General features: G+C 41.8%; 1 protein-coding gene across 2 annotated transcripts; it reads left to right on the forward strand.

Moving 5' to 3' along the window:
• The first annotated feature begins 7 nt into the window (after window positions 1-7).
• TRIP13 (thyroid hormone receptor interactor 13) lies at window positions 8-25,056 on the forward strand. 2 transcript variants are annotated; one of them, XM_053260975.1, is made up of 14 exons: window positions 8-152; window positions 5,625-5,727; window positions 7,092-7,257; window positions 9,430-9,559; window positions 11,790-11,845; window positions 13,415-13,505; window positions 14,450-14,522; window positions 15,169-15,232; window positions 16,484-16,570; window positions 17,700-17,806; window positions 18,514-18,667; window positions 22,187-22,299; window positions 24,091-24,160; window positions 24,566-25,056. In XM_053260975.1, the coding sequence occupies exons 2-14, from the start codon at window positions 5,636-5,638 to the stop codon at window positions 24,659-24,661; spliced, it is 1,299 nt and encodes a 432-aa protein (XP_053116950.1). In that variant the 5' UTR covers window positions 8-152; window positions 5,625-5,635; the 3' UTR covers window positions 24,662-25,056. The 2 variants fall into 2 exon arrangements, with proteins under 2 accessions (XP_053116950.1, XP_053116951.1); XM_053260976.1 differs by having other exon boundaries at window positions 106-241.
• Window positions 25,057-25,093: the final 37 nt, after the last annotated feature.

Here is a 25,093-nt window from a genome sequence, read left to right on the forward strand (position 1 = left end):
AACAAGGGCATGGCAGGAAGTGACGCAGGAGGGACCGGGAAGCACCTCCGGCTTACGGGTCGCGGCTTCCTGGCTGAAGAGAAGCGGGGATTTCAATTTGTAAGCAAGGAAGGAAGGAAGGAAGGAAGTGCAGGGAGGTGCCGCGTCTCCGGGTGAGTTGGTGGTCGGAGCGGAGCTCTTCTGGTTTCTTGAACTCAGGCTCGTTGGGGGCTGGAGGATTGCCGTCTGAAAGTGAACTCGCGTGAGCTGATTTTCTGTCTCTAGCCCTACTAGTAACACATTATTTATGGTCAACGTGCGTATAACGTTCAATGCACAAACAGTAACATACTTCCCATCTGTACTCTGTTTGGAATTGTACAAAGGCTAATTTTTGAAATGAACACATGTCCAATCATTTACACAAAAATGCATGCAGACACCTGTACATGTGTATACGGTGTAATGTGTGAATTAGGCTCTTCTGACCCTCATATCTGATCTCTCCACCTGCTGGTTCCCAACATTGCATCGCCTTTTGATGAACAAAAAACCGGAGCCCAGAATGGGACTAAGTAGGCAGAAGTTAGCCTATTCAATAGCTTCATTAAGTTCTCTACAACAAATGAAGTAGGCTGTAGTCTTAGTGCTACTGTGGGGCATGGTGGGGACCTGCACTGAAATCACCAGGGGCAGCCTCCATGTGTCTTTGAGTGTCTTGTCTTTCCTTTCTTCATTAAGTGTATAGCTTGGTTCCCATGCACCCCATATGGAAAAGCAAAGTGTTGCAGTTGTGGGAGGAGGAATGGGGGATACAATGGCTTATGACCATCTGTCAAGCCCAGTTAAAAGTTTGGTTTTATTAAATGTAAAAGAGAGAACCATGGAGCAGTTTGGGGTGGGGAGAATCTGTTTCATGAGATTATAAAGTACACAAATGGGCTTCCTCCTGGATTCGGGGACTAGCAAGCCATTGTAGGCATTAGAATTTGTGTCTCAGAAGGATCATCCAGCAAACATTTGTGGTTGTTCTTATATTCCTGTCCTATATGTTCAAACTAATTCAATGTGTTCTGTTCTCAAACTATGACTACATTAGCTATACAGTAATTCTACTAACCAAATAGTATGGACAATTTATTTTCTATTGTATTGAGAAACACAACTTTGCTCAGAAACTAGAATTCCTGGAAAGTTCATGGTAGTTGTGGTCTGATCCTCTGCATATTTGTTAATAAATGTCCCACTTTATTTAATAGGAACAATAAGTGTATAGGATTGCAGTCTTAGTCTTCAAGAAAGTGGATTTGCTTAAATTTCCTTTCATGTGTATAGAGAGAGCCAAACAGGAAACCAATATAATTTTGCAGTGCAAAAGGCATGAAGGCTTCATGTTCAAAGGGTTAGAATTGTGTTCTTGGGTTGAATTATAAATCTATTTATTTTCAGTAAATATATTTATTGTTCCATCAACTAGTTAATATACATGTTTATTTATAAAATAAAATAAATAAATGTTTGTATCTCAAAATAAGAAACTTGATTTAAATTCTTGTTTCTGTATTACTTAAATCTATTTGATCTAGGTATGCCTAACTTTGAATAGAACCCGGCTCTGCGTGTGTGTTTTGAAAGAGTGAGAGAACTCTAAGCAACATGTCTGTTTTGATTCTTAATACTTGTATTGCTTTCTCTCTTTGCTGCATTTGTCATGTGCTTTTGCTTCTGACTTTTCTTTACCTTATTCAAAGAGCCAGTGAAAACAAAGTACTGTCCCATATAGATATACACAAATCTTTCTAATTAGCTGCTTGCAGATCCTGCTAGATGCTGACATAGATCAGATCTCTCTGCATAGCCTAGTGAAATGAGTGGACGGCTGTGTTACTGCTTTTCCAAGGACCAACCTCGACACATTGCTCCTTGTGAGAATGAAAGTAATTCTGTGTCAATGCTTCTGCCTAGACCTTATTGTTTTATTATCTCTATAGTTGTTCTTTTGACAGTTTATACTTATCAAGTGTGAGAGGGAGCAAGGCCTAATAAGTTTGTGAAGATTTGGGTATCCCACAGTCGTATCCAACATTCTCTGCCACATTGGTTTTCATTGTGTATTAATGGCCCAAAGAGTTTCTTACCTGATGGTCCTTGTCCATTTTTTATATTGGTCCCTATGATTATAGGCAGGGTGATATAGGGCAGCGTGTTGTGAGTGGACTATACAGGGAAGAGTGAGTGTTTTGGCAACTTGGCCTTTGCTGTATTGTTACATCAACATGATGACCTTGTGGATGGGATCTGGTGCTGAAGATAAATGATGTCAACAGGGATCAAAAGATAAGGAAGTTGTTATGCATTTGACTGCATGTTTAGGGTTGCTGGTATTATGAGTAGTGATGCAGCTTTCGGCAGAATTTTTTTTAAGGTTAGTTAAAGTGCTCCATCCTGAATTATCTTATGGCTAATTTCCCAAGTGGCCCTTTATTGTAAGGATTGAATGTGTGTGTTTAATAGCTAAACAAAGTCAGTGGCTGACATCCAGAGCAGCAATTTGGGGATTTAAAGCATTTTCTCTCTCTCACTCTCCTAATAGTAGAACTCGGGACATTCACTGAACTCGGGGCATTCAGGAAAAGAAAGTATTCCTTCACAAGGCATAATTGGCCTATGAAACACCAAGATGTGTGTTGGTGGCTTTTTAAAAGAATGAGACAAACTCATGGTCTATCAATGGCTGTTAACCATGACAGCTAAATGGAACTTCCTTATTCAGTAGGAATATACCTCTGAGTACTAGATGCTGAGACAAGGGAAGAAAAAGAAAAGGAATGGCTATCATATCATACCCTGCTTTTGAGCTTCCAGAAACATTTCTAGAAATAGAAAGCTGGACTTTACAGACTGTCATCTATTCTGTTAAAGCATTGCTTGTTTGTTCATTTTCACTTTTACTGAGATGAGGCTCATGGATAAGCATCCAGGTAGAGCAAGATATTTGTGAACTTCTTATTGATCAAGTATGTCTTGCTTCCTAGAATTCTGAATACTGAGGATAGTTCAGATTCAGTCTGAACCAGACAGACATTTCTGATGAAAAATTAATCACATTCCATTCGTCATTTGAAGTAGAAATGTCTAAAAATGTTAAACTAGCGTACAATTTAATTAGATTCCTTTGGTGGGCCTTCTTTTGAGAGGAGCACTTTGCAATTGGAGTCCTGCTTCTGTCTGTCTTCCTTTCTCCCATGGCTATGTGGGAAATATATTTTTCCTGCCAAGGTTTGGGGTGTGGAGAGAGAACGCAAGAGCCTTCCTTACAACTCTCAAAAGAAACCCCTGAACTTCTGCTGATTGAACCACTTACTGGTTGAGATTCAGCTTCAAGGCAGTCCAAGAGATTTTAAATTTGGGCTTCATTGCAGATCTCTGAGTCGGGGGACCTCTTGTTTGGGATTTAGGTGCAGTTCAGCTCCAGCCTGGGACTAAGTCTCACTGAATTCAGTGGGACTGTCATCTTAGTTAACTACATAGGACTGAACTGTAAGACCATCTCACCTAGTTCAGCATCTCCTTTGCTTCATAATTGCAGTAACTGGGCTTTGGGCAAGGAATGTTTGGGATTTTCGAGTTCAGTAAAGGCATTTGAATTATTTGTCCAAACAACTGGATAATGGCATTTATAAGTTTCTGGGAGTGAAGAATTCTATTAAATGTGTTGCCTGAGTTGAGATCTAACCAGGTGCCCACAATTCTGCCCACCATGAGTGGGTTCTCCAACCCCCTTGTGCAGACTCCTGTCAGCCTCCTTTAGATTCTTTTCATTGCAGCTTAGAGAAGGGAACAAGCAGCAGGGAATTCTCCTGCTGTTTTGTCTCTTCCCCAAACTGTTGTCGTAATGAGAGAAAACGCTGCCGTTCTCTCAGCCCCTCTGGCAAGCACAGAGGGCTTGAGGAAGAGGCAGGATCTTGCCTTACTGATGTAGACCAGTGTTTCTCAAACTTTTTGGAGTCAAGGACCGCTAAATTCTTCGTGCAGAGTTTCAAGGACCGCTACATTCTTCATGCGCAGTTTCCCGGACCAGCAGTTAGTGAAGGGGTTTCAAGTCTGTCTGTCTATCAGACTTCTATACTGCCCAAAACTTGCATCTCTGGGCAGTTTAGAATGAAAATAATATAAGCATTAAAATAATTAAATTTGGAATCTTTTGCAAACATGGAATATTAGGGGTTCTTAACCTTGGGTCCCTCAGTTAAACTCCCATAACCCCCAACAACAATGGCATTTGGCCATTATGGCTGGGGATTATGGGAGTAGAAGTCCACCAATGTCTGGGTACCCAAGGTTGAGAACCCCTGAATCTAAAAGCCTGGGTGAACAAATTTGTCTCCAGTATGTCTGGAGTGGAGGTGCTTGTGATTACTCAATGGAGAGGGGATGTTGGGCCATTAGAAAAATTCAAAAGCTACATGGGGCCAATGAAAACAACATACAAGCAAGCCCCACTGATGCAAGAGGGAAACAGCGTTCCCTCTCAAGGCGCCTCGACCACAACAGGCAGCTGGGTTTCAATCAACCAACCTTTGGCTGCAAACAATGAGCATGCAAGAACCAGCAGCCCTTCAAGTGGCGCCCACTGCCATACTTTTTCCTCCATGCCCCCGCATCGCATACAGTTTGAAGCTGTAAAGATAGGAAATAAGATAGCTGTAGGAAGATCTCAGCAGCACGTGGAGGCAAGGCACAAGAAGGGTCCCACGCCTCCGTGATACTCTTCCTCTTCCGTGCCATGTGCAAAATTGAGTAAGTGAGTGCCTTGATTTCAGTTGTGGGCGGGGGGGGGGGGGTTGACTCCCAGTCAGGGACCGGCACTCAACCCTTCGGGGACCGGCAGCGGTCCAGGGACCGGTGGTTGAGAAACACTGATGTAGACGATCTGAATAAGGAATAAAGCAGTGGGAGACATTCCTACTGTTTTCCCCCAAAATTCTGTGCAAGTGAGTGACAAGTGCAGAGGACTTGGAAGAGAGATGAGGATTTTTCTCACTTGTGCAGAGATTTTCTTTGGATAGGATGATAAACTGGAGAGATTCCTGATGTTTATTATCCAAACCTCCCTGTAAGTAAGAGAAGACTCTGCCTCTCTCTTCCAAGCTCTCTGTGTATGCGGGAGAGCTTGGGAGAGAGGTGGAGTTCAACTCATTTGTGCAGCAGTTTGGAAAAGCAAATAATTCTTGTCTTATAGTGCAATGCAAATGAAATAAATCCTTGCCTCTCCCCCCAAGCCCTGTACACATGTCTGAAGTCTAGGAGGGTGTGATAACTAGCAAGGACAAATAAAGACTTAGCTAGTAAGCTAAACTAATATTTGTGGACCTCTGGATACGACAGTACTATTTGCCTTCAAGTTACCAGACAAGGCTATTTCTACAGGAATCACTGAGCACATTTATTTTGTACATCATACTTCTGTGTAAAAAGTATGTCACATAATAAGATTGACACATCTACTCTGATGTTTCCGACAAACATATAGGAAATTAGACTAGGAGAGAAAGAGAAAATGGCTACTATGACATACAAATATTTCCACAGACACTTTCAGACATTTCAGATGTATAACCCTGAAATCACTTCTTTCCGATAAGGTTTCTGTAAGATGGATGAAGAGGCAGGTGACTCCCAACAGGCTCATCCAAATGACTCTGATTCCCTTCAGATTCATGTAGAAGTCCATCAGAAATCCGAAAGGTTAGTGTTGTGACTTCAGCATTTCCACTACTGGGAGCGTCTTTTATAATCTTTTGCAACGGAATGATATCATGTGATGCAAGGGAGTAAATGATTGGTCTCCAAAGGCTTATTGGGACTGAAAGGGGGTATAGATCTCAACCCAATAAAGGGTTAAAGAAAGCAGCCTTCCTCTGTAAGAATGTTAAGTAATTATGATGAATGTGATAGACAGATTAGTTCTTTGAAGCTGCTGAGTTACATCGGCTTGCTCAGTCCCACTATTGGTCCATATAGCCTCAATTGCTCCCCAAAGATCTTTCCAGAATAAAAGATCTTTTCAAGCCGTGTTGCCTGAGTTCCATTTTTGTTAGAGATGCTGGGTATTGAACCTGGGATTTTCTGCATGCAAAGCATGCACTCTGCCACCAATTTGGTTCAAACAGATTAGGCAGTCCATAAATTAGCCTTCTTGTGCCTCAGATGTCCATGCAGCTGCCATTTTGAATTAGAGCAAATGACATCATCACACACCACACCATTAGGGCTGTCCCTATGTGTCCCTACAGCTGCAGCAAATTTGGTTCAGATTGGTTAAGTGGTTCACAACTTAGCCCACTTGCACCTCAAAAGTGTACATGTCCGCCATCTTGGATCGGGGTGGATGACATCATCACAAACTACACCGTTGAGGTGCCCCTACAACGGTACCCGATTTGGTTCATATTGGTCTAGGCATTGTGAAGTTGATGGAGGGAACACACGGACAGACACACACATGGACACACATACAGAATGCCAGGTGATTTCATAAGCCTACTTATGACGAAAGTAGGCTAAAAAAATCCTCTTTTGCTGGGGAAGAGGGTGGATTCTGCTTTCATATGCATGGACGTGCTTGTAGTGAAGATGGACACTTATCCATTTCCATTTGGCTGATGACAGGCTACTTTTATCTGTACAGGAGGCTTAGCTCACTAGTTTTTGTTTTTGTTATACTGAGCTTGGCCCTTCTTCTGCAACCATGTTGGGTGTGGGACAGCTTGTTTAGTCCCTTGAAGGATGTTATAGTTCCAACTAGTATTCCCTCTAACAGGGATTTCCAGATGTTGTTGACTGCAACTCCCAGAATCCCCAGCTGCAGTGGCTTTTGCTTGGGGATTATGGGAGTTGTAGTCAACAACATCTGGGAGTCTCTGTTAGAGGGAACACTGGTTCCAATTGGGCGGGCTACCTGCTGGATGTACTTTGGGCGTGTGGGCTGCCTCTTGTGGCAGTGAGTGGGGTGTCATGGTTCACTTGGTTGAAATAAATGGCACTGTGTCTCTCTTAGCCTTAATAATAGTTACTGCTGACACTTATTTTTTCTCCCTGTCTTAAACAAGTACTGCAAAGAGAGAAGATATCAAACTGAGCACCCTAAAACTTCTAAATAGGCATAATGTTGTCTTTGGTGATTATAAATGGACTGAATTCGATGACTGTTTCCTATCAAACAATGTGCAGTCCATTGCGATTGTGGATACAGAACTAAAGCTAAAAGAAAGACAGGTATGAAGCATTTCCTATATTGATCAAATAGTCTAGGGGAAAATGTCAGCTATTTGATCCTATTGAACAAGTTCATTAGACTAAAAGTAATGTCTAGCACAAGTGATGTGTTCTAAAATCTTCCTTTGATTGTGAATTATGGCTGCAACCCAAGGTTCCCCCAAATTCTTTGCTCCCCTTTCTCAAATGGTACTGGAGAGTGAATGCAACATGCAGGTTTCTGGCACTCACGAATCCATAATGGTGCTATCATGGAAAATGCAGGAAAGATTCTTTAAGATGCATTACATCTAATCCCTTATGATGAAGGACTCCCCATTAAAGACCCTGACTAGAGTCTACCATTTTGTGTCTCTGATTTTATCCCCTCATAAAACCAGCAAATCAAAGAGGCAAGAATCCCTACAGAGTGTGTTACTAATTTACATTGTCGTTCAAACACTGAGAGATAGAACATTCTATCTCTTGGAAATTCCTGACACCTCAGACCTCCTGCTCCTTTAATACCAGCAGGGGGGCCAGTCAAAGAGGCATCTTGCTCCAACATGGGGCTTGACCCAGCCCAGAAGGGTGTGCTCTTAGTCACCTGGTTGTAGAAACCTCAGCTTTTGTTGACTGAGCTGTGGGACACTTGCCCCACCTGGTTCAACCCTGATTGGAGAGGATTAATTCCCACCTCCTAGCCTGCTTATTGGGAAGCCCTTGAAAGCTACCATAGTATCTTATAGTCTCTTGTTAGCTATTTGATCCAGCTATCCAGTGGGAAATCCAGCATTGTGAGTTAGGGTTATGTGGAACGGAGTGCACCAAACCAGGCTGGTTTGATCAGTTTGATCATGGACCAGACTGACCCCAGCAAAAGGGGCCAGTCCACTGAACCGTTATTGCCTGTAAGGTCTGATGCTGTTTTGTAATAAAACAAGTTATTTGCTATTTTTACTATAAAGACTTTATTGGTTTTTTTACTCAGCAATAACCCTATTCACTCACTGCTTGGTTATACACTACATAAAGGGGGTTTGGAAGTATATATGGGATTTTCCTCATGCTACAGAAGATTCCCTCTTAAATGACGAAATGCTCCACACCTATTTTTGGGATTCCGGCTTGAGAAGGGATCCAGTCTGCCTTAAATAGCTGGTGGTGGCAGCGGAAAAAGTTTTAAAGCATGCCTGGCATGGGTTGGGACCTGGTGTGTGTGTGTGTTAGGCGTCTAGGAAGTATCACAAAGCCATTGTGATCTCCAGTGTCGACATTTTGATCTAGTCGACGCATGCACGTGGCAGAATAGACGGTGTCATTTCAGACTGCATGTGGAGAATCACATTTTTGAATACTCCACATGTGATGATTTCTCTCCAAGTAGAATTCAGCAATGAATTCAGGAATGAGTGAGCTGGAACCCTGATGAGCTAGGGTTTGTATGTTTAACTTGCTGTGAGGGTTTTGGGGTTTTTTATTTTTTTATTTTGGGGAGCATTCAAAATAACTTCCCTCACTTGCAGTTTGAAATGACAGTCCACTCTACCACCTCCTTCTGTTGCATGCAGTGTTCCCTCTAACAGGGATTTCCAGATGTTGTTGACTGCAACTCCCAGAATCCCCAGCTGCAGTGGCTTTTGCTTGGGGATTATGAGAGTTGTAGTCATCAACATCTAGGAACCACTGTTAGAAGGAACACTGGTTGCATGTATGGACTAGGCCTCATTCATTATAAGCCATGGCAGGATTAGTTTGTCTGAGACCTCTTTGAAACCGCCTTGAAAAAGGCATATTGCCATTTTAAAAGCCTGAAATTAATCTTGCTTTGAACTAGGGGTGTGCACAGAACTGGTTCGACACTCCTTTTCTGGACTTTAAGGGACATGGAAGGTGCCTCCTACCTGCCCATTCCTGCCCCACCACTTTTACCCGGCTGGCACTCTCTCCAAAATCGTGGGTGCGGAGCTGCAGCCCTGAACAGGGCTGCAAGGAGGAATGCACCTTCCCGGTCCCTTAAAGTAACACCCCCACTCCCTCCTGGGAGTGCACGGAATTGGTTCCGTGCACATCCCTACTTTGAACTAGAGTACAACCCTTCTCTTCCAGTACAAACCTTCCAGAATTGTTTGCCCAACAGCCACAGTTTGCCAAAAGATGACTACTTTTTGTTGTTGTTCTTCTCCATTACAGCCTATTAACCTGAGTAAGTGCAGCCTTTCGATTCATATTTTTCATCTCAATGAAGAAGGGCCCAGTGCTGAAAATCTGGAGGCAGAGGATGAGGCAATTGTTGCAGCTAATCACTGGGTATTGCCTACAGGTACTTTTATTTGTCTACAGCTTTTAAGATGGTCCCTAGAGAGTTCAGAACAGCAAAGGATCCAGGCATCTGGTATACATTTGTCAAGAAGAAATGGAAAAATGGTTTGATTACTTACGTGGGCAGGAGGGTTGATGTAGATGTGAATGGGAGCAAGCAACACATTCAAATGTAAACTATACATCTATGTAGTTCTAAATAAAGTATAAAATGAGAAGCATTCTTGTCGGGATAACACAATGGGGCTATTCTCATGATCAGCAAAAATCGGGCTAGGAGAGCCTAGCCCGATTTTTGCTGATTGTGTAAACCACCAGGCGAGCCTGGTGGCTTACAAGCGGCTAGCCCGCTTTTTTAGCCCTCCCCAAAGCCTGGGTTTGTGAAGTGAGCGCTCTGCAAACCTGTGCTTTTCCGATCATGAGTAGCCGCGCCGCGGCTACTCATGAGTAGACCCCCAGAGGGGAAGCGAAAAGCCGCCTCCCGGCTTGGGGGTCTCCCCAGTATGCCCTGCATGCTCGCACAGGGCATACTGGAGCTTCCGGGGGCCGCGCAGCCTCAGAGCTCCCCAGCCCCCTCCGGCTCCGTCACAGAGCCGGCACTTGTGTGGGTGGCTGATCTGGCCGCCCAGGGCTCCCTCCCTGCTCATGTGCAGGGAGAGCAGGCTTAGCCCGCTCTCCCCACGCACATTCCAAAACCAGGTCTCACTGATCGTGAGACCCGGCTCAATGTAATAAATATGACGTCTGAGTTGTACATTAAAGGCACAAACTAGCCAAAGTGATTCCAGTGATTTCAGTGGGAGAACGGAGTGTATGCTTCCACTGAAATTCATAGAACTTAAAGGTGCTTGCCTTTGCCTGTGACTGAATCATGCCCCAAGGATTCTCTGAGTGGAAGGAATCCTTATCAGGAAAGATTTTTGCTTGATGAGAAGCTGTTTTCATTTGTTCTGAAGATGGGCTGTAGCTCCCTGGAAGAGCACATATGTTGCATGCAAGAAGGTCCTAGCTTTGTTGCATTCCTTGAGAGTATACTTACATCTAGCTTGACTCCTTTATGGAGGGACTGTAGCTCAGTGGTAGAGCATGTGCTTTGCATGCAGGAGGTCTCAGGTTCAATCCTTGGTATTGCCAGGCAGGACTGGGAAACTGGACAGTTGTTGCCAATGGTTGACTAGGGATCTGCACAGAACCGGGCAGGGGTGGCTCGAAGGGGTGGGGAGTAGGAATTGAAGGGCGGGGGAGGATGCACTTACCCCTCACCCCGCTTTCCCCCCACCGGCGCTGGAGTTTAGTAAAAAGCCTCGGGGTGGTAGCATATCTCCCTGCCACCCCTTCTCCGGCTGGAAGTGGCCGGAAGTACTGGGCGCGCATATCGTAATTGTGCAAGCACACGTTTGGTGGGCATGAATGCACATGCCTGGTACTTCTGGCCACTTCCAGCGAAAGGAGGAGAAGAGGTGGCAGGGAGGTACGCTGCTGCCCCGAGGCATTTTACTAAACTCCAGCGCTGGTGGGGGAAAAGCGGGGCGAGGGGTAAGTGCACCCTCCCCCTCCCTTAATGTCCAGCCCCCCACCTCTGTTAAACGTTCGAACCGGCCAGTGTTCAAACCTGTTCAGAGGCTCGTAAAAGGGCCTCCGAACAGATTCATGCACATCCCTATGGCTGACACCAGACTGAGTTACTCATGAGTAGCCCCATTGAAATTAGTGGGGCAGATAATGATTAATGTGTCCCATTATTTTTTATGGGACTACTCATGAGTAACTGTGTGTGAGTAACTTACGTCAGTCAGCGTAGACAGCACTGAGCTAGATGAACCAATAGACTGACAAGTATAAGGTAGTTTTATTCTGCTACTCTTTGGGGTTTGTTGGGCATCTTGGATAGCCATGTAATTCTTGATGTTTTCATTCCTATGTCTTAACGTGAAGGACAAACTTGCAGCTGTTTTTTTGCTACTTACCAGTGTATAAACTTGATTCAAATATATTGTTCTTTGGATGCTTCTTCTTAAATGGATAGGTTTTGCAGCCCATTCACAAGTTGGTTCCATTATTTCAGTGAGACTCTCTTCTGAGGAAGTGTGCATAAAACTGCAGCACCAGTTTATTAAATTAAGAGCAAAATCAGTGCAATTATCTAAATAAGAAATGGATTGCTAATTTTATTTAATATTGACATTTAAAGCTGTTATGTTAAAATAATGTCTAATGGTTATGTTTTGCAGCTGAATTCCACGGTCTTTGGGAGAGTCTTATTTATGATGTTGAAATCAAATCGGATGTAAGTTGAAAATTGTTATTCAACTACCTGTTATCAAATATTAAAACAGCTGCCAGTTGTGAACATATAAGACCATATGGTTTGCCATTCTCTGATTTCTGCCTATTGACGTGGACAGAACAACACCTCTGTGAGGCTTAGAAGCATGCTGCAATTTCTGGTAGTTTAGTCTCTTACACATGAGGCGACTGGACATAGGAGAACTGGTGTCCAACTGCTAGCAAATTTCCCCCCATGGACAGGGCTTTAAAAAAAACAAAACAGCTTTATTGCCCTTCAGCAGTGTTTCAAGGATAGTTTACAAAACCAACATAACAAAACCATAATATCGTAAACCTCAGCATTTAAAAACATCACTTTGGTTAGGAAGGAGCTGAAATTGGAATGAGAAGAAAGAATAGGCTCAGTGGTTCAGTTGGGAGAGGAAGAAGAAGAGGTTTGCCTTCATTGAAGCTCTGCTTTCTGATCTGGAGAGAACTGAGCTTTCAAAAGGCCTCTGGTGAATGCTGATCTATTCAGAATGGGAAGTATAATTCATCTGATTCTTGTAGGGATGTCTGCCAGATTACAAAGAGAATGTTAAAAGAAATAATAGAGTGGAAACTGTATATATGCAGTTATGTAAAGATACAAAGACATAGGAAATGCCAGAGATGGCAATATATTTCTGGCAAATTCCATATCTGTAGATGTTTCTCCTTATTCTCTTGGTCACATTCTCTTGGTCACATGTGTCATATCAACCAGAATGTGATGCCCTTTAATCCTAAAGCCAAAGGAAAAATGGTTAGTTAGAGATTCTGGTTATTTTAAGACTTGTAAGGGGTTTTTAATGTACTGGGGTTTTTAGGGGTTTTAAATTTGTTTTTTAACTGATTGTTTTATAGTATTTTAAAATTTTTGTTTTTATTGTTGACTGATTTGAACTGTTTTTGTTTTGCTTGTAAACCGCCCTGAGCCAAATTAAGAAGGGCGGTATAAAAATTCAATACTTAATAATAATCTGTCTAGGACAACAGTAGTGGATGGGTTTGCTAATATGCCTTTCAGACTTTTGCTAGGCCATTCTCATCCAAAATTCAAGACGCTTGAAATGACCTGGCTTGTCCTTAATATCATTTTCTTTTTAAAAAGCATCTACCTCCATTTCACAATGAGAATATCTTGGAAGAGAGTGGAAGAGAACTAGTCTTGTGGTAGCAGGCATGACTTGTCCCCTTAGCTAGGTTCCAAGTTCCCTCCTTGGCATCTCCAAGATAGGGCTAAGAGAGATTCCTGCCTGCAACCTTGGAGAAGGTGCTGCCAGTCTGTATAGACAGTACTGAGCTAGATGGACCAATGGTCTGACTCATTATATGGCTGCTCCCTGTGTTCCTATGAATTATTTACCAAGAAAGAACTATACATTCCTGGGTTGCTTCTATTATATTTGAACATGGTGCTTATTTTTCATATCTCCTTTTTGCTGTCATAGTAGAACTGAGATGATTCCTTTTTTTAAAAGAACAGTCCTATTATAATATTAACTTATAATTGTTTGTCCTTTTCTCCACTTCTCTCTCTGATTAGTTACTAGATTATGTGACTACAACATTACTGTTCTCTGACAGAAATGTCAACAGCAACTTGATATCATGGAACAGAGTTGTTCTACTGCATGGTAAAGATTTCTCTTTTTAGCGAAAGAGTACTTAGGTAGAAAATGGGGGGGGGGGTTAACTAGCAGTACATTGCTATACATATTTAGGATTTATATAGCACATTAGGGTGTTAGAAGTGCTTCACACATATTATCTTGTTGATGACTGCAAAAACCCTGAACGGTAGACCAATATTATTATCTCCACATTACAGATGATTTGAGAAATAGTGATTTGCCCAAGATTACCCATGGCTGAGGCAAGATAATCATTCACACTCCTACCCACTATATTACACCAGCTTTCTATGCGGCTGAACTGTATTGAGTGACTTTTCAGCATTTTGAGAGCACTCATATTGTGGTATCCAGGGCTATACCTCATTGGGGCAGAAAGCCTGCTAGCCATCATGTCATCTTTTAGTAAAAACAAAAGTGAGATCTCTCAAAAAATTAAGTATTAATAACTCAGTTGAAGGTCAAACTGTGTATTTCAAGCACTTGTGTACTATGGTAGCCCATTGTACAGGAAAAAGAGCTTCCATAGGACCAGAATGGGGAAGCGGAGGCCGCGGAAAGGGCTAAGTGTGCCCCTACACACCAGCTTCTTCTCTGCTTCCAGGTAGCTCTCAGCTTCTTGAAGTGGCCACAGCAGCTACTGTTTCACCCATTTGCATATAATGTGTATTTTGACCCTGAATAATTTCAGAGCAAGTTATCTTATTGTAACTGGGACTAATAGCAATTGACAGATATGGACAAATATTATGAATCATTGTCCTTAAAGTAGGTATTTCATGGCCTAGTTAAAAATCTGTGTTAATGTAGGAAAACAGCCTTCTGACATTGGATAGAAGCTTGAGCCACTTCAAACATATGTACTGTGCAGAAGTCTGAATCCTGAAAAGCAAATTTTCATCAGGATGCAGTTTAGATATTTAATATATTCTATGATTTTATTGCAGGTCCACCAGGAACGGGCAAAACTTCCCTGTGTAAAGCGTTGGCTCAGAAGCTGTCTATCAGGCTTTCACATAGGTAATTCAGATTGTTTTGGTTCATTAAAAGTTAAGAGCACCTGGTCCAAAAAAGAGCAAAACAAAGACAGAAAACAGTATTGTGCTGTTTAGCTTTGTTCATTTAAAAATAGGCTTTGCAGAGGAGACTTTCCCAGTGGATTATTCCTTGGATACCGTCCTCTGCACTCTTGGATAGAAAAAGTTAAATGTAATGCTATACCGATAAATTAGGGAGCAGATAAATAAAAACGAATGACCAAAAATAACTGAAGCTACACCAATATTTAACCTCTTTTTCTTCACAACAAATAATTATTAAAACTCAATAAAACTGGGTAAAACACATGACCGCAATCCAACCAGCACTGAGCATGTTGACTTCAGTAAGAGAGATTTAACCCTGTACTTAACTCTCCAATTGAAATCAATGGGACTGAAAGTACTTAACCTAGGCTGGATTGTCCTGTGAATTTAGATTCTAAAAAGCCTAAAACTAAAATAATTAGGAAAAGGCTCTCAGCTAGTTTAACCACCATATGGTGGTATGATGATATTCTGGATGATTTTGTTTTTGTTGTTTCTTTACATTAAATATATGATTATATTTAATGTAAGTTATTAATATTTCCTTATTTTAACAGAATTTATTTTAATTGATATTTTAGGTATCGCTATGGACAGCTGATCGAGATCAATAGTCACAGCCTTTTCTCTAAGTGGTTTTCTGAGGTAAATATTAATGTAATTTTCTGAGCAGCTGGATTTGTGATGCAGATGTTTCTTGCCAGTTAAGGATGCTATAAATTAGTCTGTTTGTTAGTGGATGTTTAAACATAATTGGCAGCATACAGATTAAGTTAGTAATGACTGAATCGTCTCATTATTTCAATGATGCTTAATCATAACTAACTAGTCTGGCTGTTACTGCACCATGTTAGCCCTTACACAAAGAGTAAACTGCCATATCCACAATAAGTATTAAAACATTTTTAAAAAATTAAAATTGAGTTTTAGGCTGGTATTTTTCAGTCTCATATATTATAGTCAGTGAAAAGTTTGGCCTTGCAGATCACTACTCTTGAGATAGTTGACCATTGCTACTTCTCTTTTCTGTCCCATTTGCTTCTCCCACCAACACTTAATGTTCCCCTGCAGGGTTATCCTAGGTGCCTGCATGGGACCAACAGTGGTGTACAGTTGCACACAAACCCTCCATAATATAACCCTACAGAACAAAAGGCAATGTTATTGAGAGAGCTGCATCCACAACAATCACCTCCTCCTTTCTAGCTCTAAGGAACTTGTATGCCTGTGGTGGTGGTGTTTCACAAACCTTTTGAACTGGGTGACTCTCTACTCTGAGTCCACCACCAAAGAATCTGTTCCACCTGTGAGCATGCAGAGATTCTAATACACATGTGCATATAGCCTCCTGCTGCTGTATATGGGGATCTGTGGAATGGTATATTGATCCAATATTGGCATTAGAAGAGAAATAGAACAGGACACCTCTGACCCTCTCCTGAAGCCACAATGAAAACTATTATTAGACTAAAACTGTAGTTCTGCCTAAACTTCCTTCCCAAATCAAATTGGGAGGGAGGGGGCACTGGGCATGCAGTCAGATCCACAAATTCAATATGGATCGATGAAGGAGCTCTGTTAGGGGCATTCAGACCACCTAGACTGCTGGGAGGGGGAAGGCTCCATTTGCCACGGATTTTGTGCCTCTGTGGGATTTTATACCCTTCTTCAACTATCCCACATGTTCCAAGGGGTTCTACCTCACAACTGAGAACCATGGAATTATTTCCTGCATGAGCAGTTCTATTCTTGCTGCAAGTGTATCAATTCTGGTAGCAGCAAGTAGGTACTATGTCACCTTGAGGTACTTGCCAGGATGACCAGGAAAATGTTAATAAGACTAACTGGGAAAAGTAGGAGGAATGTATCAGTGCTTATACTGTTTTTCTCTCCCAGAGCGGCAAACTTGTTACTAAAATGTTCCAGAAAATTCAAGAGTTAATTGATGACAAAGATGCCCTTGTATTTGTACTAATTGATGAGGTATGACTGTCACTCCATATAAATATACAAATATATTGTTTTGCAGTTGCATTTTTAAGATGGCTACAATTGGGTGCAGCGGGGAAATGCTTGACTAACAAGCAGAAGGTTGCTGGTTTGAATCCCCACTAGTACTATATCTGGCAGCAGTGATATAGGAAGATGCTGAAAGGCACCATCTCATACTGCACAGGAGGCGGCAATGGTAAAAACCTCCTGTATTCTACCAAAGAAAACCACAGGGCTCTGTGGGTGCCAGGAGTCGAAATGGACTTGATGGCACACTTTACCTTACAATTGCCTACACTGAATTCAAACAGGAGGATTTCTGACTTGCAAGGACATAATCCTATTATTTTCATGTACCTTTTTTTTAGTTTAGTTGCATTTTCCAGTTTTGATATGGTTTTTGGTGGGTAAGTTTATGGTGGAAAATTATTTAACTGGTTGGAGAGAACTCCCATTTTGAAAGAACTGCACTGGCTACCAGTTTGTTTCTGGGTCCAATTCAAGGTGCTGGTTTTGACCTTTAAAGCCGTTAACGGTTTGGGCCCGGGATACCTGAGGGGCCGCCTGCTCCCAAGGGTTGCTGCCTACTTGGCAAGGTCATCTGAGGGGGCTCTGCTCTGGGTGCCGACAATGAGGGAGGCTCGGCTGTCGTGCGGGACAGGGCTTTCTCTGTTGCTGCCCCCAGACTCGGGAATGCTGCCCCCAGACTATTCGCTCGTCTGTCTCCATCACAGTTTTTAGAAAGCATGTTAAATCTTGGCTTTTTACCCAGGCTTTTTATGATTTTCTCTACTGCTGCTGCTTTGAATTTGTACAGTTTTTATGCTTGTGTTTTAAATCTTTTTAGTCAGATTTGTTTTATATTTTAGCTTAATATTTTAATTGTGTCATTTTTATAGTCTTGTTTTTTATTTTTGTGTAAACTGCCTTGGGATTGTTTTAATGAAAGGCGGTATATAAATTTAACTAATAAAATAAATAAAAAACTCTAAATACAGTTGGCTGTTGATTGGTTTTACAGCTACCCAATGATTGAATAGAGAAAGTGTGCGTGTATTACATTCTATAATTCTCATTCCTAAAAATAATCTCTGTGAGGCACTAAATACTCTCTTTGCAGGTAGAAAGTCTCACAGCAGCTCGTAGTGCTTTTCGGGCAGGTACGGAACCTTCTGATGCCATTCGTGTTGTAAATGCAGTATTGACCCAAATTGATCACATCAAAAGGTAACTGTGATTTCTTGCCAAAAAAGAGAGAGAGAGAGAGAGAGTAGAAATTATCAAGAAACAATTGGTGGGGACAGTTCTTCCTTATCTTTACACAACTATTTTTAGATTGTGAGCCCTTTGGGGACAGAGAGCCATTTTACTTACTTACTTAATTTCTGTGTAAACTGCTTTGGAAACTTTAGTTGAAAAGCGGTCTATAAATATTTGTTGTATTGTATTTGAAAATATTAGATTAGAGGTCCCAGTACAGAAAATTGTATAGGCTTGGATCCAGACTACCAGAGCAGGCACATAATGTGAGCTGCATGCCTGCTTCGGATGACTGGAACTAGTGGCGCTTTGCCCAGAGTGCAATGGGGAGTACACACTTTGGTGTTCCTGGCTTCCCCTCAGATCGCCCTATCAGTGGTAGAAACATGTCCCTATGGGTTGCACAGCCCTCGGGGGACATATTTCCATGTATCACAGTGTGTGTCATTCCTTCCTTCAGAAGCACTTAGAGGCTTTCACAATCTGAGAAAAAGAGAACCCTGAAATTCATCTCCCCACAGCACCAATCATTTCAGATGTGGTTCTTGGTACCTACCACACACAGAGAGACTTTAAACTAAAATTTACCTGACGGATAAATCCTTCAAGCGTTAAAGAATCCTGTTTTCATGAAGCATGTGAAATATATGTTGTGGGCATTTGTGTTTTTAAAGGTGTCCCAATGTGGTTATCTTGACTACTTCAAATATCACAGAGAAAATTGACATGGCCTTTGTAGACAGAGCTGATATCAAGCAATACATAGGGCCTCCTTCTTCTGCAGCAGTATTCAAAATCTACCTTTCTTGCCTGGAAGAACTAATGAAGGTAAACATTACACGACTCTGAGCAATGATACTTTATTATCTCTGTAGATTAAGTATTTAGAGGCATGACTGGCAACCTTAAGGAAGTACATGGAAGCTCCTTCCTGATTCCTGTTAGTGCAGTGCACTGTTCTTGGGCCAGGAAGCAGTGTGTCGATTTACCCTATCCTTCTTCTCCAAGCAATAATAGTGATGGAGGTTGTATTGCATTTCTTTTCCTCCCCTGACACTCAAGAAGTCAAATTGAACCTGAACCCAGAAATTGGTTCAGGGAGAGATTTTTGCAGTGAACCAGAACTTAACCCAAACATACGCTCTCTTGGTTGCCTTTAAACTAGGGATATGCATGAACAGCTCGTCCGGGCATGGGTGTGGCGCAGTTCCCTTAAGAAGCAGTTAAGCAGGTCCTTACCTGCTCCTCTGCCGCTTTTCCAGGTGCGGCGTTAGCTCTAGCAAAGGCTGCAACAGTTGTGGCGCTGTTCCCTGCAGTGTGTGGTGGCGGCGGCATGCACATGGTCACCGCATGCACAGGCTGCAGGAAAAGTGCTGCAGCCTTTGCTAGAGCAAATGCCGCACCTGGAAAAGCGGTGGAGCGGCTGTGCAGCATGTAAGCAATTGCTTAAGGGTAAAGTGTGCCATCAAGTCGATGTTGACTCCTGGCGACCTCAGAGCCCTGTGGTTATCTTTGATAGAATACAGGAGGGGTTTACCATTGCCATCTCCCGTGCAGGATGAGATGATGCCTTTCAGCATCTTCCCTATATCACTGCTTCCCAATATAGGTGTTTCCCATAGTCTGGGAAACATACCAGCGGGGATTTGAACTGACAACCTCTGGCTTGCTAGTCAAGTCATTTCCCCGCTGTGCAACTGTTCCCCACCCCGTCAAACTGGTTCAGCTGTGGGTTCATGCACATCCCTACTTGAAACTCCTAAATTCAAAAAGCAGTAACAGTTCAAAATAAGGAGTTCAATGAATGGGCACCCTGCTTTCAATTCTATAATTAGTGGTTTATTTTTGTTTTTTATCCTGCTGCATATGTTTTGTTTGTAGAAACCTTATTCAAAAATAAACAGTTATTAAAAAATACTAGCTGACCCTGCACAGAGCATCTGTGTGGTCATGCACTGAGCCTGTGGCATCCCTGCCCCCCACAACACTCTCGCCCCCACAACTCTCTCTCTTGCTCTCGCCGCCCCCACAACTCTCTCGCCACACCTCACAACAATTTGCCCCTCCACAACTCTCGCGCTAGCTCTTGCCGCCCCCGCAACGCTCGCCGCTCCCGCAACGCTCAGAAAGGTGGGCAAAGGATTTACTGAGCCACAGAGAGAGAGAGCCAATCTAGCCAGCTGACAGCACTGGTGCCAGAAAGAGGGTAAGAATAGAGGGCTTCAGAACATTGACAGCATGTAGCTACAATGCTTGGAGGGAAGCACCAGAAAAGTGGGTAAAAGTTGCTAAAGCAATCTTCCTGCTCAAATTCCTGGACATTTTGTATCAAGGACAACACTTTTTCTACATCCTGGACAGGACATACAATTCCTGGACTGTCCAGGCCAGTGGATGTCTGGGAACTCTAGTTGGCTGATGTCTTCATTGCCAATAGGACGTATGCGGAGACGAGCGCGCGCGCCGAGGAGGGTGCATGCGCGCCACTAGCGCTAGTCTCTTTTAAGCCATAAGGAACGACGATGGGGGCAGGGAGGAACTCTGCCGCCCCAAGATGATGTTTAAAACGACCAGCGCCGGAGGGGGAAGGGTGGTGTGGGGTGATAAGTACTACCCCCCCCGCTTAAAGCTACATGCCCCCGCCCATCCGAACCACCGGACTGCCGAACCAGTCCGGAGGTCTGTAACAGTGTGCCTGGACCGAACCATGCACACTACTAGCTATTTCCCCATCAAAATGAGTCACAAAATGGCAGCCAGAAATGACCTCCGAGGTAATTTCTGACCATCCCTGACCTTGGATACATGGAATTAACCTCTTATTTACTGTTTTTTTATCCACGTATACTGAGGCTAGGTGTTTACCCAAATGTGGACATGCAAATCCGTGGATGTGAGGTCTGTATATAAGTTGTAGAGGCTCTCCTGTATATCTCTGAATATGGAAGATGTATTTGGCTGTCATGACTAATAGACTCTCCTTCACAAATTTGTCTAATTTTAGCTTAGAGATGAGATACATATACTAAGCTGATATCCATCAGTATATCTCATTGCAGTGAATTCCATAAATTAATTATGTATAGTGTGAAGAAGTACTTCCTTCTGTTTGTCCTTAACCTGCTGCCATTCGATTTCGGTAGGTGACCCAGAGATATAGTATGATCAGAGAGAAAGGAAAAAATCCTTCTCTTCTCTCACACTATTTATATGTTCTTAAACCTCTGTTATGTCTCCCTTAGTGATATTGTTTCTAAACTAAAATGCTCCAAACATTTTGAGAAATGCAGACAATGTGAATTCTTAGTCTTTCATTAGAAAAGGGGTTGATAATGCAAAATAAGAAAGATGTATATAACATTATCCAAACACAATTAGGAAGAGAAAGAAGCTTTCTCCCCCAATGATACACTTATTTTCAGTAACTTTCTAATTTTGACAAGTCAGGTGTCAATTCCCCCAGTCCTTGGGGGTTCTCAGCTGCTGCTCCCCACAGGAAAAGGCCTCAGAATAGCATAGCCGGAGGGGGTGGTGGTTTGCATCACCTTTTACTCCCTTCTCTGGTTTTCTGAACTCAGAGTTCCGAGGTCTTGGAAACTTCAGCACGCATCGGCAGATAGTCCATCATTGCCCTGCCTCCGTTTATACTGTGTTAAAACCCTGCAAGACGTGGGAGCCAGTGTGGTATAGTGGTTAGAGTGCTGGACAAGGACCGGGGAGACCCAAGTTCAAATCCCCATTCAGCCATGAGACTTGCTGGGTGACTCTGGACCAGTCACTTCTCTCTCAGCCTAACCTACTTCACAGGGTTGTTGTGAAGAGAAACCTAAATATGTAGTAAACCGCTCTGGGCTCCTTGGAGGAAGAGTGGGATATAAAATGTAAACAAGACAAAACAAGAACAGGCTGTTCTGAGATCTCGATCCCAGATCTCGCAAGACCAGCAAGAACTCCCCTGAGAATCTTGGAGAGTGCCGCCTCCTCTGTCCCTCCTCCTCCTCCTCACTGGGCCATCGCAGGCTTGGAATACCTGGCTGAGCTGCACTGCCTCCAACAGGTGCCTACGGGCAAGGCACCCACAGCACTAACCGGGCCCATCTGACCATTGGAGTAAGTGTCTCTGTACTTTCCCCGCTCCCTTCCATTGTCCCCTGACATCCAGTTTTACTCACATGTTTTCACACTATACTTAACTGAATTACAGCATACTCCAAGGTGACCAATACTATAACTGATTTTAAACAGAATGCAAATGATGCTGATGCATGTTGCTTTGGTGCTCTTATGACATCAGTAGTCTGCAAGTCAAGCTGATTTTATATATAACATCTTTCCCTCTTTCCAAAGTGTCAAATAATATATCCTCGACAGCAGCTGCTGACACTCCATGAACTAGAAATGATTGGTTATTTAGAAAATGACGTGTCAAAACTGAGCCTTGTATTAAAAGAAATTTCAAGGTAGGAAACCCCTAGGTTTCATTTCTCTCTTAAATTTGTCTTTACATATAAAGGTCATCATTTTACAAAAAATGTCATTTTACAAATACTGATACTTGTCTCATGATGCCAAATATGTGCATTTTAATAATTCAGACCAGAGTGAGAAATGTTGCTTTACCGTGTGTCAGTGGATTTACACACAGTACCTGATTATATTTAGCATCTTTGGGATTCAATCAGCCACGGCAGGCAACTTTGGAATGCCAGCTGTTTAACTACAACTCTCATAATCCTCAGCCACAATTTGTTGTGGCTGGGTATGATGGGAGTTGTAGTTCAACATCAGCTGGCGTGTCAAAGGTTGCCTATACTTGTAATAAGCAAATCATAGACCTTCTAAAAGTAGAGCTGTCAAATATTTCACTCTTAGGTTTTTTTAAATTAAGTACTGCTCTAATCTATTGCAGTGCTGAATATGGGAATGCTTGCATTCTTTGACCCTGTTCAGAACTGGACTAGGCTTGTAAACCCCTGTTATTTATTACTAATTTCATTCTAGCATGAAATCTCTAGTACATGCCAAAAATGACACACTATCCATTCTCTTTTTCATCTTAGGTGACAGGATTATTCATGTCTACAATTTTCTTGTGTTGGGCTTTTTCAAGGCTTATAAATATTCATTTTCTGTCACTTCAGGTGAATAAGAACTGTGTTCAGATGACCAGGAAAGGGAAGGTTTTGTAAACTGGAAAAGAGCTACTTATCTTCTTTCAGGCCACCAATACATCACAAATGATTAACATAATCAGGTGGCCTATTTAATCTTTTGTAGGCCAATAGTCTCTGTGGACCTCTTTATGAGACTATTTTGCTTTGTCCTTGTTTGGCATTAAAAGAAATCTTTTTCTAAAGGAATTTGGAACAGGATCCTTCCACCATGTTTGAGTAATGTTGTGGAAGAATGAATTAAGGCCTATTGTTTAAACAGTGAGTAGTGAATAGTAGTACACGAATACATTTTAGCTGAGAAATGCTTTTCCTGTCACAAAAGTTCTACTTACACAGAATTACATTGCAAAGTTAGCAAACACAGAGGAAGACTGCCTTTTTGAGGGGGAGGGGTCAATTTGTCTTGCAAATATACCAAGACACACACCTAGAGAGAAGGCAAATAGCAAATGAGGAGGTAAATAAAACGTATTAAAACGTATTTGTTTGGCCTGGCCTTCCAGGGTTTTTAAAATTTTAACCCGATTTTGGGGCTTTTAATTACTGTAAATTGTTTAATTGCTGTTTTAAAATGTTTTTAAATTGTTAATTGCTATACTGTTTTTAATTTGTTTTAGCTTTTTATTGTTTTAGTGCTTTGTTATGATTGTAAACCACCCTGAGCCATTTTGGAAGGGCGGTATATAAATCAAATAAACAAACAAACAAACAAATAAATAAATAAATTTGTTTACACACTAGGCTTAGAACCCTTCTTCTTCACAGCTAGTTTTTGCTATGCAGGGAATTTTTTGCATGGAGGAGCATTCAGTCCCAATGTGATCTGAAGTGTACAGTCTAGAAATCAAATCAAATCTTTATTGTCATTCGACCAGCAAACAGTCTAGAAACTGGATTTTCTCTTCATTGGTTGTTTGTGAGAGGCTGCTTTCTGAACACCATAGATTGATACATGGTTATCAGAACAGATTATGAAGAATTAGTTTTGCTTTTTGCAGCCAGTGTAACAGAATACTTCTTTATGTGTTTGTACTTGTTAAATTGGTATATGTCTTATATACTTCTGTTTTAATATAGGAAAAGTGAAGGACTCAGTGGACGTGTCTTAAGGAAACTTCCTTTTCTAGCCCATGCACTTTATATTCAGGTATGGTTATGCTACTTTGTGAATCTCTCCTTCTATCTCAGGGGTGGAAGTTGGTCAACACATGAGTTTCCTGGCTTAACTCAGGCTCCAGCAGTTAGAAATATGCCTAAATAAAACTCCCATATTAGCATTATTTACTCTGAGTAGACCCAGTGTAGGCTGTCGTACATGGTTGGGCTTTTGAGATGGTTCACTAATGTAAATATTGTCTGGGGGAAGGGTACCATCTATTATATATTTTGAAGAATTTGTTTGTGCTGTATGTTTGTTTTGCAAAATAAAGTCATACTTCCCAATGACATATAGAGCATACAAATTTTGTACGAACAATCCTGCCACTTAAATTAACGGAATGTACTTTTAAACTTATAAATAATTCTTATTTATTTTTATCTTTGCTTCTAGTCATCTAATGTTACAATGACAGCATTCCTTCAAGCGCTGTCACTTGTGGTGGACAAGCAATTTGAAGAAAGAGCAAAACTTTCACATTGTGTTTGAAAATGTTATTCCTGCTCTGTAATGCTTTATTGTATATAATAACAGTTTCACTTGTATGTTGTCTTTCCTCATGAACCTTGGAACTCCTTAATGACAAATGATAAACTGCAAGCTCAGGTCATGTAGGTTTTTTCAAGTGAATGTTTTTGAAGTGTAATTTAAGCATAAAGCACTGTATTCAAGAGCTTTAATTCCTTTGGGTTATAAAAACAAACATGCTGTTTTGTTGTTGTGAAGTGGTTAGTATAAGCTTTTGTCTTTTAAAAAAAATTGGGGGGGGGAGCATTGTAAAAAAATTCTGTGCTTTACCTGTAACCAGTATCCTTTTGAATTGTTACTCTGTTAACTAGATACTTGTTGTCTCTCTAGTAAAGAATAATAATTTTCAAAATATATACATGACTGATTCTCTTTCCTCGAGTCAGTTGCTTG

The sequence above is a fragment of the Hemicordylus capensis genome, chromosome 6 (genome assembly GCF_027244095.1).
Source record: "Hemicordylus capensis ecotype Gifberg chromosome 6, rHemCap1.1.pri, whole genome shotgun sequence".
NCBI lineage: Eukaryota > Metazoa > Chordata > Lepidosauria > Squamata > Cordylidae > Hemicordylus > Hemicordylus capensis.

Coding starts and splice junctions, on each gene's coding strand:
- TRIP13 (XM_053260975.1), top strand. CDS start 5,636: ATGGATGAAGAGGCAGGTGACTCCCAACAGGCTCATCCAAATGACTCT. Junction 13,506..14,449: donor CAGAGTTGTTCTACTGCATG/GTAAAGATTTCT, acceptor ATTTTATTGCAG/GTCCACCAGGAACGGGCAAA. Junction 17,807..18,513: donor CAAATTGATCACATCAAAAG/GTAACTGTGATT, acceptor GTGTTTTTAAAG/GTGTCCCAATGTGGTTATCT.